Source organism: Haplochromis burtoni, unplaced genomic scaffold, assembly GCF_018398535.1.
Source record: "Haplochromis burtoni strain Fernald_Lab_line unplaced genomic scaffold, NCSU_Asbu1 Contig_195, whole genome shotgun sequence".
NCBI lineage: Eukaryota > Metazoa > Chordata > Actinopteri > Cichliformes > Cichlidae > Haplochromis > Haplochromis burtoni.
Window position 1 is genome coordinate 229,633 of NW_024582556.1, and position 12,132 is coordinate 241,764.

A 12,132-nucleotide genomic window follows, 5' to 3' on the forward strand; every position below is an offset into this window, starting at 1 on the left:
ACCTGCAGCGGAGTTTAGGTCCAGACACGGCTAGTGATGTCAGACTCAACAACCGGATAGCTTTTGGGAGGTATTCAGAAATTTCCATATAATACAAGAAAACCCACTACAGTTATGTAGTGCACTTTCAACCGGTGTTAAAGGCCAGAACAAACTGAACGAGTTACAATTAAGAGTATCTGTAAATGATTAATTGATAGTAATTTGTGTGTCACTTAGGCGCAAAGTCAGTCTGTGGGAGCCACGATTGTTTATTTCACTCAGTAACTTGTAAATCAATTTATAACTTTTATGTTATGTATTTTTCTAGATGTTTGGTTGTTGGCTGTCTCTCTCCATTAAAATCAAATTGCCATAAAAATGTGAGACTCTTCATTTCTTTCTAAGTGAACAAAAATACAAATTCAGCAGGGGGTCAAATTATTATTTTCCTCGCTGCTCAAAAAAAAATTTAAGGATGACTTTTTTATCAGAGTTTGGGGGTTGTTTCAGTTTAGCTGCTTTGGTGTTAATGAAATAAACAACAGGTACACCAGGGGCAACAACGAGACAACCCCCAAAACAGAAATGGTTCTACAGATGGAGGTCGCTGACAGTTTTCCTCTCCTTGTCTTTTTTTACTGTATTTCCCTAGTTTTGCATTTGGCTAGAATCAGTGACTTAATTGTTGCATGATGATATTTGTAGACCCTACAGAGGTTGCAGAAGTGGTCAAAGTCCTTCAGGATGGCGAATCAATATGTGCCATTGCCAGAAGGTTTGCTCTGTCTTCCAGCACAGTCAGAAGAGCATCGAGATTTCCAGGAGTCAGGCAGTTGCTCTAGGAGTTGGGCAGAGGTGTTAAAGATCGTTAACCCATAAGCAGAACTAGTATCTGCTCTTTTGTGCAAAGAATTACAGGACTGCACTGCCACAGCCCAGAATGTCTCCAAACAATCAGAAACAGACTTCATGAGCATGGGCTGAGGGTCTCCAGTGGGCCCCGTGCTAAATACCCACCACCATGGAGTCCTATTGGCATTTGCCTTACAACACCAGAATTAGTATGTCCACCAATGGCACTTTCACAGATGAGAGCAGGTTCACCTTTAGCACCTTTGACAGACATGAAATGTTCTGGACAAGCTGTGGAGAATGATATACTGGATGATATGATATGTAGCATCATTCAGCATGACCTGTTCGGTGGTCTGGGAAGGCATATCCTTGAACGTACGCACCTCTACCTAATGACTGATAGCTAATAGCACAAACCTGCCATTTCGTATTGCGATGAAATCTTTGGAAACTTTATCCAGTCCATACCAGTATAGAGAGACAGCATGATGTTTTCTTCAAACATGTGCTGGTGTGCTCAGTGTAGCAGTGAGGGCAGAATAAAACAAAATTCAACAAATGTTCAGCTATGAATTAATTAAGCTTTTCTTGCAAACAACCAACAATGGTTATGTTTTGTACAATAAGCTTAAAAAATGTTTTAAACTTTTGAAATTATCTTTGATAAATTCAAATCTCTCATGTCAACCTAATGTTATGAAAATAAAGTATTTAGTACAAGTAGCTAAAGTGGGGGTGGGGAAAAAATCTGTCCTGCAGATATGTTCTTGATCCAACACAGCTGATTTAAATGGCAAATTACCTCCTCAACATGTCTTGAAGTTCTCCAAAGGCCTGGCAATGAACTCTTCATTTAATTCAGATGTGTTGACCTAGGGTGATATCTAAAACCTGAAGGACAATGGCCCTTGAGGCCCCGAGTTCCCTACCCCTGATCTAAAGCATGAGTAGAGGGGAGACCTATCTTGCCAAACAAGGCTGCTTGGGATCCAAAGCTTTGGAGTACTGTCCTTCATTTCACTACAATTGACAGAGAAATGTGATACTTTTACATTTCCACAGCAACCAGTTTTAGATCTTGGTCTCCAGCAGAGCTCTCTTTTTTTAAATGAGCCATCCAGGAATCTCTGCTAACTCACGAGGTTCACAAGGCCACAGGGTCTTTTAGATTGTTTAAAATTCAGAATAGATATTCCCATGCTATTTACATAAAAAAGAAATTTATTTAAGTGTTTCAGAAAACTGAGCTTGATTTCTGCTCTTATTATACTAAAAGCTACCTCTAACAATATATAGATGCTGCTGCTTATGCCTACTGTATCCGTATGGAGAGTTCTCTTCGTCTGTCTGATGTGCATGCTCTCTCTGTGACTGATTCCCTGCTGAACATTCACTCAGTTCCACTTTGTGCACAGAGACTTCCCTGTCTGAAAAATATTCTCAAAGCCATATAAAAAGCAAATGCGATTGGGAACCTTTTTTCTTGGTTGTGGCGTGACACTAATTTAGTTCGCCTCACACTTCCAAGGCAATTAGCTTTGAAGCTTCTCAGAAACTATTCTTGCACCAGTCGATAGCTAGCATGGCAAGTAAGAATTTAAGCAGGTCCATTGGGCAACAACTGATAAATATATCAAATGAGGTTACACTGAAAAAGAGAAACCTAAAAGAATAAAGAAAATATAATTACTTCACCAATTTCACTGGTTGCCCGGCCCTTCATTACTGGCCAGAGGTATGAAAATTTATATCTGACTGGCTTTGACTTGATGAGCACAACAAACTGCAAGTTTTTTTGTGAGGAAACTTTGATGATTAAACCATGTAATGATACGTTCACTGAAGCACATTTTGTGTAAAGGAACAGCCTATGCATGCATTTAGGACACCAGAAAAATTGAATATACATACATTTAACTTACCGTATACTGTTAATTGAATGTTCATTCTCTATGCGATTTGTAAATGAACTCAGACATGTTCATGTTTCAACGCATGATGAGACTCATGTGGTTGTTTGATGATTTTTTTTTATTAGGTGATTGATAATTGATAAATTATAACAAAATATCTTCTCAGAGTTTTTACAAACCTGATTTATTGATCATTGTAAGCTTATAGGTGTATACTGCAATCTTGTCACTTAAAAACAAGTCGAATGGCCACAACTTCATTATTTTACCTGTTATGGAACTTGAAACTTGACACTGATACCCAAGACGGTGAAAAAAAGGTTCTTGTTTTCCATGTTGCTCGGATCTAATTCGAACCAATTACACATCACCACTTCTTAATGTGGTGTTAAAAGGGTATGATCATTTCATGTTATTTTTTCGCTTAGAGCATTGCAAGAAGCTGTTAAGGGCTCAATATCTTGAAAAGGAGTGTGGATTGTGTTTTAGAAAGGTTATTAACTTTTAGATATGAATTAAGCAGTGTGAAAATATGCCACCTAATTTTACAGTGGCGCTAGTAGTAAGCACATTCTGTTGTTATCATGCATTCACCACTTACGCTGTTTTTCCCACTCCAGTGACAAAAAATCAAGATATATTTACAGTAAAATGCAGACTGAGTTTCCTCGTTTACGGATGCCCCATAAATATGTTGTTGTAACATTGATCCAAAAAGGGATAAAAATGAAGTTTACATCTCTGTAGCAGCAACTTGCATGCTCCCAAACACATCTGCAAAGGGTTAAAGTAGCGAAAGTCCGCGGTGATCTGAAAATGATGTGCCGGGAGTTGTGCCGTTCTCAGCGGCTCCAGTGACTCTCAAGCTCTCGGCTACTTATCGAGCTGGTGGGTAGCAGACGTCTCCGAAAACGTCAGAGCACTTTTGCAAATATGCAATATCTTGATAAGCCGAGCAGATATTTGAAGTTTACACACCCACATTCTCGCCTGAAAATTAGTTGAAACTTTATTTTCTGACCCAGAAAGAGTAATAAGAGTAATATTAAAAACTTAGTAGCGGCCGCCATTGTTGAAAACTGGAATTGGCTGGGCCGTGCTATGAATTCTGGGATATGGTGGGCCACGAAGGACACACCCGACCCATCCTTGAAATTCGGGGAAAAGGAGGACGCATTTGTCGGCCGCATTCGGAGGAGTCTACAAATTTGGACAGCCTCCATCGCGTCTCTGTGACGCGTCGCTGCATCCTCCTGAGGCCTACAAATGCGACCTCAGGAGGATGCAGCCCATGAATTTGGACACGACCATGGTGTGTTATGTGGCTAGCTACAAAGCTACAGTTAGGATAATATAAACACATTAGCACAGTGAAGCTGGAGGACAAACGCTAACTTTTTTCCCCTCAATAAAAGTTCATGTGAGGGCCCTGATGGGCAGATCCAAATGCAATTGCCTGGCAGGAAAAAGATGCTGAAATCTCCAGCACAAGGTAAGTCATTAATATAGTGCTGCATGGTTTGGATGACTTTCTATGAAAAATTCCTGATCCTCAGCTCCATGTACCCATTCAAAGATTTGTAAGTCTCAGAGTGATTCTTTTCTAACCTGTTCAAATATTTGTTGTCTGGCAAACAGTGAGGCAACGGGCTGTAGTTACATCGCAAGGTTTTACAAACTGAGCTTTAAAACATGCTGATGAATAGTGATGATAAAAACCCAGAGAGGCTCATTGACTATTCTTAGGGGGTTGTTCAGATTAGAGCAGGATATAAAGCATTAAAACACGTAAAAAAGACAGCGAGTCAAAAAGACAAAAGAGTCCTTCAGTTGATTCGTCACTCATCACATCAAGTTTTAAGACACCAAGGTGGCAATAACAAATGCTGAGTTTAAGTCTTCACAGCAGGACTTGACTAACTGATTGGTGATAGTATGGTGGTTTCAGCCATTGTTTATTTGTAGTCTTTGGTCAAAGCTACATGAGCTACCTGTCATGCCGTCATGTGACTGACTTTCATCCCCATTCTGATGCTCAAGCTGAAATTAAAATTGGCGGTGTAATGGTGTATGTCCATTCCTTCAGGACCACAATACACTCATCTGATGGCTGCTTCCAGCAGAAAAAGGCTCCATGTAACAAGCACAAATCAAACTGGTTGCTTGAACATGTGAGTGAGTGCACTGTCACTAGATCTCAATCTAATAGAGCACCCTTTGGAATATGGTGGAGCTGGAGAGTCACATCAAGGATATGCAGCAAAAAATGTACCAGGTTTGATACAAAAAAAATCCAGAAAGAGACCTGTTCTTTACTGTTACTAAACATAGTGAAGCTGAAAACCAAAGAAAAGTTACTGAAAGAAACTACTGGGAGTTTTTTTTTTTTCATGTTCTTTGGATGTTTAAGCCGTCTTCATTTCCATGGCAAGTCACTTCCAGAAATTTGACCTTCCTAGATTGCTTCCCTCAGAATTTGACGCACAGTGACCCTGACATTAATGCTTTAAGGAAGCATTATGTGTATGGTAAGGACACAACATGCAAACTAAAGCAACGGGCAGAGGGATTATTACTCAAGAATCAGTCGTATCAAGGCTGTTTTGACACCTTTTTAAGGTAAAATATTTTAAGCAGAAAATGGGACCTGATAACAGGAAGAATCTCGCTGTGTTCAAAGAAATAAAAAAAAAAATTAGGAAAAACTAAATTGTACCTCATGAATGCACTGTGCTCTCAAATAAAGGGGCTGGCTTGCTTTTTTTACACTAAATTATTAAGGAAAAATGACCTAAGTGGGAATACATTTACAGCACACACATAGCTGCTGAGGCGATTATCCTGCACACAAATTAAGCATACACGTACTTAAAACATTTATTGCAGTAGCTGTATACCTGTAGAGTAGTAACAAGGATTAACTGTTCAGTATCTGTGTTGTCAAACACCCTCACAACTGACAAACATACTGCGATAAGCAAATCACTCCATCCCACTTAACTTCATTATATTGTGACATAAATATGAAAGTGCTTTACAAACTGAATCTCTCCTTAATGCACAAATCAACGCTATTCCAACAAAGTAAAATGACACAAAAATGATCAAGTTAATTTTAAAAGCTATATCTTTTAGCATGCTTTTTCCATTGTGTAATTTGCCCTCCATGCTGTGGAATAAAACAAACCTTTTCAGACAGTGGAATGACAGAAAATGGTCTCTCATGGTTAACCCATTATCTGCACATGCCTTTGTGTTTTTCTTCAGTATCATCTACTTGATTTTGTACTTTAACATGTGTGTGATTATGTCTCTAAATTTGGCAAACATTCAATGCGTAAGGCATTTGATTATCATACAGAATATTCTTTGTAGCCAACATGTTGTCATTGAAATAAGCACAATTCAGTATTTGAAGAAACATCATGAAGGCACAGTGATTAAAGTGTGATCTTAACCTGTGTTTTCTTATGTATGGAAAATAATAGTTTGTGTGGAAATAATACAGATATATACATATGCCAGGAAACTGCAGATACTACTGAGGGATTTTTCTCAGTCAAATCACAATTTGAATAAAATCTATACAGTAATAAGATCAACATTAGATAAAACATTTAGCCATTTACAAATATATTGCTATTTAATTTGTACTGAACACCTTCAAAACTGGTTTATGGAGAGCTTTCAGAACTTTTCATTTTTATAATGCACATATTGAGCACTGACATCCTTCATACAAAACATTTTGCTTTTTTGTTTTTTGTTTGTTTGTGTTTTTCTTTTGTTTTTTATAGAAAAAAAGATTTGGTTGTGGTTTTGCATTACTTGAAGAAAATTATTAAGAAATATGGGCAACACTGGGTATATTACGAGATGGAAAATTTGCTTAAATCAACAGTATTTTTTCCAAGAAATACATAAATGTCTTGTTGTTGTACATTTTCCCTTATTATAGAGCTCAGTCCAGCTAAAATCCCAAATTCTGATGACAAGGCATTATAATGATAACGGCCAAAAACTGTCCTATTCACTTTGGATATTACAGATACATGATAGTGGTTAATAAGTCTTATTTACAAACACAGAGACAATGACAGAATAAACAAGTGTTCACAAACAGTGTTAGAACAACACTTTCTGAAGTGTAATTCCATTTTCTTTGATTGTGTCGATTAAATATAGTCCTGAACAACTCAATAACAACCACACCACAAATTATTGTATATATTGGTCAGCCATGGTAGTTTTTTTTTCCTTTCTTCTAATTTCTTTTAATTTATGCACGTCCCCGTGGCACTTGTCCAATTCACACTCAACAAAAAAACCTTGCTGAATGTTAAAGAAATCCATAGAGGATCACACACACAGTTTCCTCTAGAGCCATGGTAACACAGCATAAGCACTATTTTGTGACCACCATAGTAAATGTGGCTCTTACACTGCAGAAGCATCAACTTAAGCGCGAAGAACAGAAATAAGAGAGAAAAAATAAAATGGGGAGGAGCTCCGATGATTGCTCCGCCTGTTCACTGTGTCCAGATGTAAGGACATCTAACAGCACAGAAGGAAAGTCCCTCTTATAGCTGCTGGTCCTTTGGGCTGTCTGGGCAAGAGGCTGGCTGGCAGGACTTGAGACTCACCAGTGGAATATCAGCCATGCCACTGCTGGTGAAGTGTCCCTCCCCACTTCCAAACTGCTTTCTGTCACCAAAATGCTCTGACCGCCCACTCTCATTTTTCCAGGTTCTGCTCAGAGTATGTCCATTGAGCAGTTTGTCCTTGGGACCCCACTCCCTCTGAGACCCGAAGCTGGTTACAGGTGACTTGGGCTGTTGGTATGTTCCCAGTGTTGGCGGCATCCAGCAGTTGTCTGAATGTCCCAGGACAAGGCACTCCTGTGTACACATCTCTGTAGCTTCCACTAGACCGCGTGGTCCAAGGGGGCCATCTAAAACAGAAGAACCAGAAAGAGAGTTGTTATATATTTTGCTGTTCTCGCTGAACGTAAGGTTCTCCACTCCAGAATAGCCCAGAATATGGGAGGGGGAACTTCGCATACTTTAGTGATTCAGAAAACAAGCTAGGAATGTAACAGAGAAGGAGATTTGCTTTGGGGAGCTGGGAGACATGGTAGTGCTATAGATCTTAGGAAAGCCACCGTCTGGCAGATTTAAAATTGTTTCTAATAGTCTTTATTATTTATTTGTTAATCTAAACAGGTTTTTAAACACGTCAGCCAACGGTTATGTTATAAGCTATTCAAAGGCATAGAAGTTCACTAATTCCTTATTGTAAATCATGTTGCTGTCTCCACTATAAATGATTTTCTGGAAATTAGCCTACCTCACTTCACCTAAACCGGGAGGTGGGGGGAAGAAAGTTGAAGGACAATTTGCATCACAACAAATCATCTTTCCTTGCCAGCTCTCTGCCACCATCTGGCTACTCCTTGGCTGAACATACATCACCATCAAACAGTAAATATTTCAGGTGGTATTTGTTGAAATCTCATTTGATAGAAAACATGCATAATGCATGAAACGTAATGGAATTCTCCCATTTGAATAAATCTCCTTCTTTGAATCAGTTTTATTTTCTTAAAATGAAAAACAAAGCAGTCATGTTTGTGTTTGTATAGTATAGCATTAGTGGGTAATTAATTCATATGGGGTTTTTTTCTGTTTCACCTAAAAGAGAAAATTATACCTATTTGTCCTAATTTGTCCCTTTGCTTCACAAACTGCTAATCGGCTGGTGCATCAGCTAAAAGGGGTTGCTTTTTTGTTTTTTGCAAACCTGGGCATGAACTGGTTTTTCTCCTTCTTCATTTACATATATACAATTTCAGATTAGTTATGTTACAAAGATATACCAGAAAATGGTATAGAGTGGTAAAACTTTTTTGCTAATTAAAGTTTAACTTAATATTCAAATGCCAGCATCAGTGAATGGTCAAAGCCTTGCTGCAATGTTTACAGTGTGCTAGGTCTGCTGAGAATCCATAACAAACACTTTTGGCTTAGAATAACATCATCACCTAACTGTTTTAGTCTGCTGACCTTTAAGGTCTGCATAACCTTTATCCTGTACCAATGTGATCAGAAAATTCAGCCGTAAACATTTCAAGATCAGTTAAACATTTTGCATTGAAAGCAACCTTGCTGTACTTTACTTCTGGGATTAATTTTGAAAAACACTGGAAATGTCTAAGAACCAAACTCACTACAACAGGCAGCTACTTTTATATTGAAACTGTTTTTGTGAGCTCTGTCAAAGACTTCTAGATGGATCAATATAATAACAACACAATAATTAGTAAATGTTAATGCTAAAATGCAATTGTGTGTATGTTTAGCACTGACTTTTAAGGGATTTTGATACATAAAACACCCACTTCATATAAAATATTGAGTCTGTAGTTCAAATTGCGATTTCATATTTTCAAAATTGATGTTGAGGTAACTGTAATCTAACATGATAGTCTTGGATTATGCAACACAGCATACAAATTGACATTTACATTTTTTATATTTGGAGATTCACATATTGTTTGTTTATGACAGTCACTGCTTGGCCTATAAACCTTTTTATAAAGCTCATCTTGGGCAAAAATAAAACTGTTTTGCATGAGGAGAGCAATTTTTTCCTATTGCTATAATTATTCATGTCTTCTGATCCAAATGGGAACATTTTCTCATACTCCACTAAGCCTCGCTTCTTTAATACTGCTTTCTGACTTTTACAGCACATACTGGAAAATGATGTGAAGAAAGCAGAAGCAGGAGTCAGTCACTCTTCTGTGTGAATGTAGAGTCCATCACAATAACAGGCACCCATAATTGGCATATGAGGAGTATAACCAAGATACACATTATCATAGTTGCATGAAGAACCACAGAGAGCAATAATACATGGTACCCAGGAGACGGCAAGATGAATTCCTCAAATGAAATTGTAGATGAGTGAGTAGATATCTGGGGAACTCTTAAGGAAGAGAGATGGTAAGAAGGAAAAATGCCGTGTACATATACAGTACATGGTGTGCAGTTGAGAACAAATGAACAAGAAAGAAGGCTCCCATTTGCATCTACTTTTTTTAATAAGATAATAATGACGACATTAAAATCATTATGTCTCTGATGGCATTTCTTCTAACTTTGCAATCACTTGAGAAATAATAATGTAATAACACAAGGTTGTAAATTAGACTATATACATATGATGAATTTGGACTTTGTGTATTGATTACAGCAGGATCAAATGACTGTAATGTCTATGTTTCCTGTTTAATTTTGATTCCTTTTTTAACAAAGCAGAGCCAGTGATTAATCAAGAACACTTTGTGCTTTGCTTTTCCCCTGGTGTAATAAACATGACCATTTGCATGCAGATTGGTACAATCAGTGGCCCCAGTGGGCAGCAGAGGATAATTTGAATCAGCCATTTTCACCGTTAATCTCTGTATACCTGCTGTTTGAGAAAATGCAGAGACAAAGCCTGATTGAAAAGACCACTTGAGGTATAGAGCTGATAGGTTACAAAATCTATTCATATACAAGAGTCTTATAATACCGGCCTATAATTCCCATACAGGGAAAGCAAATGAGTAGGGAAGTCAAAATAAATTGGATACCTAAATATAAAGGATAAAAGATTGAAATGTCCACATTCCACTGTACCCCAAGAGATGCTATGGAAAATACAGTAACATGACCATACATTGCAAAATAAATCAATCCAATAAAACATATGACAGGATTATCAGAACACTGTCCCTTCAGGTTTTTAGTCTTTTTTTTTAAAACATTTATCTGAGGCACTGTTAGTAAAGCAACATATTTAAACTTCAGCAACAACTCCAGGATATCACTTCGCTATTACCAGCTTAATAAAAGTTCTGTGGTATATCACTCTCCAGGAGCCCGACTCCACACTTCCAAAAATGAAAGAAATGGAGAGTATTTAAAACTCAGACTCAGCAGACCAATTTCAAACAAAACCAAAACACCAGCAATCCTTCTTTACTGGCTCCCCATTGATGCACGCATGCGAACGGAGCCCTGTTCTTAAGTGTGCAGAAATATGTGAGTCTGTTTAATTGAAAGTACACTGTAAGAGCAGGAATTTTATCCCATTAGTCCACGTTGCCCTGGAGAAGACTTTTTGACACTGCAAGAGAATGCCTCCTCTTAGAGTGGGTGAAACCCATTTATTAAGAACAAAACCCTCATTTTAGCCAGCATTATTATTTTTCTTTATATTTTTTTAATACTTTTTGTCATGTCCTTTTTTTTTGCTGGACTAGTCACAGTTTCCATATCCATAATCAATATGCACACGTAGTTAATTATGCATTTTTTAAAATAATTTATTTTCCTTTCATTGCTCTTTATTTTAATCTTACCTGTTGATTGGGCTCAATTACCGAACTGGATAACATTGACTACCAGCACTTATTAGCTGCTAACTTTTCCTGGTTATCTTGTTCCGAAGAAAAGCTTCCCTTTTTGCCTCATTACCTTCTGACTTCCCAACTCTGTTCTCAGAGTTACATCTCATGTCATGTAATACAATTCGGAGTGGGCTGGTGATGGACCATATAATTCATGAAACCCAGTTTCCTATTTGGATTGTAATTTATTTAAACATTCTTGCATAATAACATGGCTGCACATGCCAAACGTGTAATAAAAAACCTGTCACTGGTGAATGGGAATACTCCAGAGGATGTCAAATAACATCTTGTTACTCCTACTGAATCCTGAAGAGCGCTGGACGGACGAAAAACACCAGCAAACCATAACATCACAACATCAACAGACGGAGTATGAATTCCTTTTGTGACTTGCGAAGTAATTGTAGAGAAAATACACCTCAGTGTCTCTTTTGTACCTTAGCTAAAGTTTAGCTATAAACATAGCTTTCCTAAGTCACAGAGAAGTTCTTTTAATATACTGATGTTATGAACAAACAGATAGAGAAACAGAATTGTTTTCCGAATCTCCTGCCTAACATTATTGCGTTTTTGTTCATGTTTTTTTTTTAAATACAGACAAAACGTGTCATTTGGAAACAAAACCAAAATACCCTAAGCTTTTTTAAGCTTTTTAATTCAGCTGATTTCACAAGTACATGGCTCTACTGCATAAATAAGGAGTATAGAGTATATGTAAATTAATGTTCCTTTCATTCATACAAAATTGTTTTCACATTATTTATTTCTACTTTATCTCTGCATAGTGTGTTGCTCATGGTTACTGTGCTCAGGAAGTCAAATTCCTCCCTGTGCTTGCACACACACACACACACACACACACACACACACACACACACACACACAGAAGTATAAAATAAAGACCGGGGCAAAGCTCAGCGCGAG

At 37.7% G+C, this 12,132-nt stretch overlaps 1 protein-coding gene across 3 annotated transcripts in view; it reads right to left on the reverse strand.

Moving 5' to 3' along the window:
- Positions 1 to 3,914: 3,914 nt before the first annotated feature.
- The window catches only part of LOC102296512 (protocadherin-9), a 190,431-nt gene continuing 182,213 nt past the window's right edge, over positions 3,915 to 12,132 (reverse strand). For 2 of the 3 annotated variants that reach the window (XM_042226089.1, XM_014337805.2), the window contains one exon: positions 3,915 to 7,701. In XM_042226089.1, the coding sequence (XP_042082023.1) occupies positions 7,331 to 7,701 (371 nt within the window). In that variant the 3' untranslated portion in view covers positions 3,915 to 7,330. The remainder of the gene's footprint in view (positions 7,702 to 12,132) is intronic. The other variant, XM_005935285.3, reaches the window with a different exon arrangement.